The sequence below is a fragment of the Eurypyga helias genome, unplaced genomic scaffold, assembly GCF_000690775.1.
Source record: "Eurypyga helias isolate BGI_N326 unplaced genomic scaffold, ASM69077v1 scaffold29083, whole genome shotgun sequence".
In the NCBI taxonomy this organism is placed as follows: domain Eukaryota; kingdom Metazoa; phylum Chordata; class Aves; order Eurypygiformes; family Eurypygidae; genus Eurypyga; species Eurypyga helias.
This window is the reverse complement of record NW_010241036.1, coordinates 35,893-43,087: the sequence shown is the minus strand read 5'-3', so window position 1 is coordinate 43,087 and position 7,195 is coordinate 35,893. Positions and strand designations below refer to the sequence as shown.

At 45.8% G+C, this 7,195-nt stretch overlaps 1 protein-coding gene across 1 annotated transcript; it reads left to right on the top strand.

The window, feature by feature from the left end:
- Positions 1–263: 263 nt before the first annotated feature.
- On the top strand, positions 264–1,307 carry GPR148 (G protein-coupled receptor 148). Its single transcript, XM_010148632.1, has one exon. It carries the CDS (start codon positions 264–266, stop codon positions 1,305–1,307), a length of 1,044 nt encoding a protein of 347 aa, XP_010146934.1.
- The last annotated feature ends 5,888 nt before the right edge of the window (positions 1,308–7,195 follow it).

Genomic DNA, 7,195 nt, shown 5'->3' with positions numbered 1-7,195 from the left:
AATATTCATTCTCTTTTCTAAACATTAGATTTTGCAGCAAGAAAAGAAAATATCCCCTTTAGGCAAAAACATCTTTTGGCACCACAGAATTAACTTCCAAGTTTCAACTTTCTGTCCTTGAGAAGAGCTGGTAGAACTGGCGACGGAAATCACTTCGCTTCCATGGGCTTTTTGCATCCTCTGCCTCATTTGCCTTTCTAAGGACTCAGTGTAGAAGATCTTGCTTTCTCCAAGTGAGACAACCATCCCAAAACCCTAAGGAAATGGACTTCTCTGGCTGTGCTTTAGTAAAGAGGGCGAATGTGACTGCATACCACCGCAGGGAGACAGAGTTCAACAGTTCCTCAGATTTGGATGATGCTTCTTTGCTGGAGGAATGGGCTCTCAACCCACCAAGCACAAACATGAAGATGTTTTTAATCCCTCCAGTTGTCTGCCTTGTGGCAGGTGCCCTCATCATTCCTACCATCCTGTTTGTGATCTTCTCTAGGTTTAACATCCGTAAGGAAACAAGGTACATGCTGCTGGGAAATGCTCTGTTTTCTGACCTGATCTACCTGTTGTTCTACACCCTGTCAGCTGCTCTCAATGCAGCACATGTACATCTCCCAGAGGAAGCTTGTATCCTCCTGTTATTTTTGCTGGCAGTGGCTTACTGTGGAGGATTGTTCACAGCTGCTGCGATAGTCTTGGACACATACATAGCCATTTTGTTTCCTTTGCGCTACGTTGCTATTTTGCCGCCTTCACGAACTAAAAAAATCATTGTATTACTGTGGATGTGTTCTGGGGCTTTCCCTGGGATTTTCTTCTTGGTGCTATCGAGCACTCACAGCTTTATGCCCTGTGTCCTGGAAATGTGCTCGGTTCCAGTAACACTAATATTAACTCTGAATGGGACTGATGCTGTGAAACTCTGTTTCTGGCTTTCAACCACAGTTATCTTTCTCTGCCTGTCTCTAATATTTTGTTGCTATGCTGTTCTGTATTTTAAAACCAAGCAATCGGGTATATGGGAGAACATCTGCTCCAGAGCCAGTGTAACCTTCTTAATGCACAACACTGTGTTGTTTTTTTACTTCTTTCCACTCTTGGTCCTTTTTGTAGAATCATTCTTGTGCATTAACTTTGTCATCAGAGAGCAGACAGGAATCTGGATTTCCCTGACAGTCTGCAATGTCCTGATGATTCTGCCTAAAGCTTTGTTCCCTTTTCTGTATGGGCTTCGATACAGAGAGATCTCAGCATCTCTCAAATCCATTGTCAGAAGGAAGCATCTCCGCCTGGTGTTACCTGCTCCATCCTGAGCCAACACAGAGCACAGCCACAGCAGAGGAGTTGTCCTTACCTTGTTAGCCTGCAATCCTGATGGAAATCTTCCGAAGAAGTGATCTGAAGAAGATCACTGTCTCCTTGGTGCCAGGTGGCCACAGATCTTTCATCACATCCCAGCTGGGAATACAGCGAATGCTACCCTGGATGAAGTTCTGAGCTTTGTTCTGATGTGGGAGCACAGTATTTTGGAGGAGATACTGACTCAAGATCATTTTCACCCACCTGTGGCAGATGCCTTTCTGGAAAATAGAAAATGAAAAATAGATGATGGAATGCAAAGGGGGTAACCACAGCTCTCCTGACAGCATCACCTACAGCAGAGAGCATCCTTAACCAAATGTGCTGTGAAACAACAGTTATTTCTTTCACTCACAGTGAAGGTTGGTAGCCAGTGTCCTGTTCTGTAGAACATACACCATCAGGCGCTTCCGGAAATTGCTGTACTCCGTGAAACTCTGTGCTTTGTCTTGTGCAGTGCACTAGCGTATTAGCTGCCTTATGGATTCTGTCTGACAACGTGCAAAACACTGAATTTTTATAAAATCTCGGTCTGGTGGGAAGTCATCTTTGATAAGTGTCATTGGGCAGCGCAGCACAAGACACTGTCCGGGAGTAACAGAGATGGGCTTCTGGGTGAGGGAAAACAAGCCGGGAGCCATGGGTGGCAGTGCTTCCCCACAGGGTGCCATCCCACTCTGTCCGTGTGCCGGGTGAGTCGAGCAGGCAGCCACAGGGATCCTGGGTCAGCCAGAGCCCTGGTTCCCCCCAGGGTCCATACTCATGCGACCAGGCTGAGGCTGAGCCCAGCAGCTGGGGCAGCAGGGCAGGAGCAGTGAGGTGCGAGGGTGGGCACAGGGGTACCCATAGCACAGCTCAGACATGACCGGGGTGAGAGGCTAAGCATTAGCACCGTCCCCGAGTCCCTGCCAAGGCATTTCCCAGGTCTGTCTCAAACAGATCTTCTCCAGCAGCCTGGTCCCAGCTTATGGCTGCACCAGAGCTGGTGTTGGGCACCTGCCACCAAACCCCTCAGAAGGTTGGGAAGAGAGGCTGCAGAGCCTGTCGACGTACTGATGGTATCTTGTGGGAGCATTTTAGGTTTTCTGTGCCAACCACCTACCTACAGAAGATAAGTGAAATGTATTTCTGATCTTTAAAGAACTCAAAATTTCATTAGACGTAAATGTCAGTGTGGAAAACTTAAATTGCAGCTGTTCCTTGGACTTGAGAAAGGAGCTTTTGGGTTTCTAAAGGTAATATTTTTAGAATTTGTTGCTTTTTATACAAAAATACATTGGACTTAAAAAAATAAAAAAGGGGGAGGCATTAGAAAATGGCCCTTAATTTCACTCTGTGCGTATGTTTTTGTGTGCAGACACTCCTCACCTATTTGCTTAATGCAAGGCACAGAAAGTGCTGAATGTGGCTTTTTGGTATTTCACATTCATCTGAAAAATCGCTAAGTGTGAGCCAGGAGGAGATGGGTGTCTGGTTGCATGAGATGGTTTTTGGCAATGAAGCCTGGGTGAGAGGTTGCTGCTTAACTCTTTCTCCCCCCATTCCCAAACTGCTTGTTAGCTCTCCTCACATTGCAGTGTCTGCTCTCTCCTGTTTGCTGATACAACTGCTTCTGGGGTTGCAGGTTAAAAATACCCCTCCAGAGAGAAGTGGTAGTGTTTTCATTTTTAACTGAGATTATCCCAGTGATCTGTTTTATAGCATGTTCTGCAAACAGCAGTGTCAGCACAATTGAGGGGATAACAAATTCCAGTTCAGAGGTGGGAATGAGCAGGGACATCTTAGAGGCTTTGCTGCTATGGGGCACTTCTTCTGTAAGGGCATCTTTAAGCTAACGTTGTTGCAGGTGAATAAACTGTAGTATTGCATATTTGCTTTAACCAAGGTTCTGTGCTTCCCCCTAAAAAATATTAAATTCCTGAGTAATTGCTTTTTTCTCCAGAAAACCAAAGTTTTCTCAGTCCACTTCAATAAAAACAATAGGACCTAAAAGTTGCTTCTTACTGGCTGCTTTTATTTTTGCCTAAGAAGAATGTACCATTGACATCTGTTACACAAGCTGTTTGTACAAAGCCTTTATATTCAGCCTGTATATTCAGCTCTTCTGTAACTCTAGGAAGGATGGGGCAAACTCTGTATACTGGGGCAGGTGCTCTCTGCTAAATCCCTTCAACATGTGACATGATCAGTAATGGAAGAAGAGGTACTGGTAATGCCTCAATCTCTCTGGCCAAATCTTCATGCCAATGCCCACTGGCAAAGATGCTGATGATTTACGGGTCGTTGTGTCCATGAAAGATTCTTTCAAGCTTTATGACCTGAGGTTTACTTATGTTATAACTTTTCATGCTAAGTAGTAAAGATAGCAAGGTAAATAGTATGGAGTAAGGTAGTTCTATATACAGCCATAGGTGACTTTGAATAGCTGCAGGTTAATGGTATTTGATCTTCCCGCTAACCTCTGTCAGTTATGAAGTGAATCTCCAGGACAGACTCAGATAGGATTGTATTGCCAGTTCTGTAAATCCTTCCTACATACGCACTTCCTGGATATATTTAGAGACAGCTAGAAGTTTGGTGACATGAAGAAGGACCCAGAAAGAAGTGAATTGGTGATCATGGCAAGTTTGTGTATGTACAAAATCTGCCTACAGTGATAACATAGGTCCAACCAATCAAAGCACTGCTTTGTGGAAACGGCTTTCTAAGAAAGAAGAATAAAATAATCTCATTCATGTCCTTGAAATTGTTCCCTAAAATGGGTGTTTGCCTAAGAAAGGTTTCAGTTGAACAGTTAAGTTAAACAAAATTCTAAAAAAGTCATCCGCATTGCAAGTTGATGATTTTTTATTAATCCACTTCAAGGTGGTTTAACATTATATAGGTAAGATTTTCTTAAGTGACTGCTTGTAGACATCATCTTCCCATGGAATAGCACTGTGCTGTTTGGTACAAAAGCAGTATGTTACTGCATGTGTACAAGAAACACACCGTCTACCTGACTCATTTGCCTTTTGGGATTTATGAAATCTATCCAGATAGGACCAGAGGAATCACCAGGGCAACATCACAAGCACTAGGTCCTATAATTCTTTTCATAAATGTCTTGAGTTTTGTCTTAAAGATTGCTAGGCTGCTTTATTTGTCAGAACCTCATGGCTGTAGCGATTAGCAGCCTTGTAAGGATGTCTCCAGATAAGCTCTGGAAATTAAAACAGGCTATTTACCAGAGTCCAGCTATCGACCTCTCTGAGGTCACATAAGTGAACTTCTTGGATGTCACTGTGCCTGCCCAGCATTTTAATTTAAAGTGAAATGGAGAGCAGTGACTTTAACATGTGATTTGGCAGCTGGGGGCAGTAATCCTTTAATAAATTGCGATGACATGAGTCACTAAAGGTATTCTAATTTATAGCCTAAATATATTCCTGGTCACTTTTTCCCCTCTTTTCTTGTGCCAACACAGTCACTTTGCTTACCACTGCTCTGTTCCCTCTCTGTTGGACTGTCAGTGCAGTTGACTGCTGTCTGTAACCTGCAGACTGAAGGGAGCCAGACCTCATTCCAGGGTCTGGGCCTGTGCCATAAAGCACTGGAGAAAAAAATAAATCTGCAGTTAGATCTGCGCCTCAAATGCAACCAGTTTCAGTGTCATAAGATGCAGAGATTCTCCAGGCAGGTAAACACGCACATAGCTTTGGATTTGGGGATTAGACCATTTGCCATGATTTGAGTAAGTATTCCGTAAAACTAATTAACCTCCTGCAGTTTTAGTAATTAGCATTAGATTGTCTAGTCCTGATCCATCAGTTGGCTGTGTCATTATCTAAGGGAAGTTTAGTATAGAAATAGGTCAGAAGGAAACTGGTGTTTGCCTGGTTGCACTCAACGGCAGCCCTGAGAAACCCAGGGCTCACCCCAGCGCAGGGCAGCACGGGCAGCCCCGAGACAGGTCCCGCAGGGAGTTCTCTGCTCTTTGCTTCACTACTCACTGCTTTTGTACACCGAGATACTCTATGTCCTTTGGACAGACACCCTGACTGTGGCCATTCCCAGGCGGAGGTGGGTATGTATGACGGATGAGGGAGAGCCCGCGACAGGAAAAGGAAACTTGACTTTTGTTGTCTCCTGTCTCCACCCCCACCTCACTGATGGTAACGGAGGGCACAGCACTCCTAGTTCTTGCCGTTTTTTCACAAGCCTCATGTTCTTTGGCAGCTTCACAAAACTACTGACCCCTAATGTTTTTGGTTTTCAGTATACTTCTAGTCCTTCAGATTGCAACATGGATCTAAAAGGTACAAAGAGCAGGGAGGCAAATAAAAACAGCCCTTCATGAACTGCTATTAAAACATCAGGATTTTTGAGAGGCTCTCGTGTTAGGAGAGGGAACGGTGCCAGGCTGTGGCTCTGATGTCTCGTGTTTGTCAGTGAGGGATGGGCCGGCTCCTGCTTGCCCAAGGTCTGCAGTTGTGGCTGGGGAGCTGCCACGGGAGATACAAGAGGCTGATTTCTGTCTCTGATGTGTAGTTAAAAATTCGTATTAAGTTTATTTGGACAATCTTTTCCAAATCAGAGGATTATTTTTCTCAGAAAAAAAAAAAAAACCACCAACCAAGTTTTGCTACTGACATCACGGGCAGATGTCAGCAACCAACTCCCAAGGGCTACTGGTTTTTAGGATGACTCCCACTAGGAAGAACTGGTCAGCTTCAGCAGCCGTTTTGGCAACAGGTGAAGGTACAGAAATGCAGCTCCTCAAGGGCAAAGGGAGACCCTCCCCATTCAACCACCTTCTCTGTCCCTGCGGACCAGCCAAGTCAAAGGTGGTAACTGCTTCACAAAAACCTTTTGAAATAAAATACTCTTTTTAGGGGACATTTCTTCATGCCGCTGAGAAGTAGAGCAGGATGGGACAGTCTAGGCCAGCATGGAAGCTTGAGAAGTGCTGCACCCTGCGTTCTTACAGGAACGTAAAGAGGGAAGGGGACCAGTTTGAAAAACAGATGACAATAGAGGCACTGTGGGAAAATTAGAGTAAGAAAATGTGGGGATTGGCTGGAATTACAGAAGTGAGCTTCAAGGCATGGGGCAAATTGCAGGAGAGAGAGGCTTTCCTGCAGTCTTTCTGAGGGAAGGACACTGGAGACCTGTCGCGGGGCACGCACCTACCCCCCGGCTGCATCTGCCCTGCTCAGCCCGCAGCGGTACGGCCGAGAGGCCAGTGCGGTCTGCGGGCCCTGCCGTAGCGCTCAGCACTCTGGCACCAGCGTGCTGAAATTCAGAAACCCATGGCGTTTTTTAACTCAACATGAGAGAAACACTATTTTGAATGCTGTATAAGGCAAAAGGAGACATTACAGAGAAGGAGAGGGGCTGGAAGGAGTCACTGCTCTCTGCTTGGACAGATTTGTTTTGCACAGTGTTTTCTGTCTTGATTTAATGGCGAGTTGGCTCTTTCCAGCAACTAGGCAGGGGAGGAGGGATGGAGCATGTTCCCAGCCTTTGGCCAAGAGTGTCCCAGAGCGTGCCGGGCGTGACGTCTTTAGTGTTTATTTCTCTTTCTCTACAACTGACCCAGATGCTGGGACTCGAGACTCGGGCCCTCCTGGCCTGTTGAACGTTTGCCCCTTCTAGTACAGCATGTGATGATCCCAGGAACCAGGCCGGGAACAGTACCTGGAACTGTTTTTCTCTCCAGCTGACTGTTCTGTCCGTTTGCATTCCAGGAAATCCATAACCCGTGAGAAAAATCCTGGGGGAGCAGTGCCACCCAGTGGGGATGGAGGCAGGGAGGCCGGCAGGCTGGAGGCACACGCACTCCAGTTCTGCACAGCAACAG

Coding starts and splice junctions, on each gene's coding strand:
- GPR148 (XM_010148632.1), top strand. CDS start 264: ATGGACTTCTCTGGCTGTGCTTTAGTAAAGAGGGCGAATGTGACTGCA.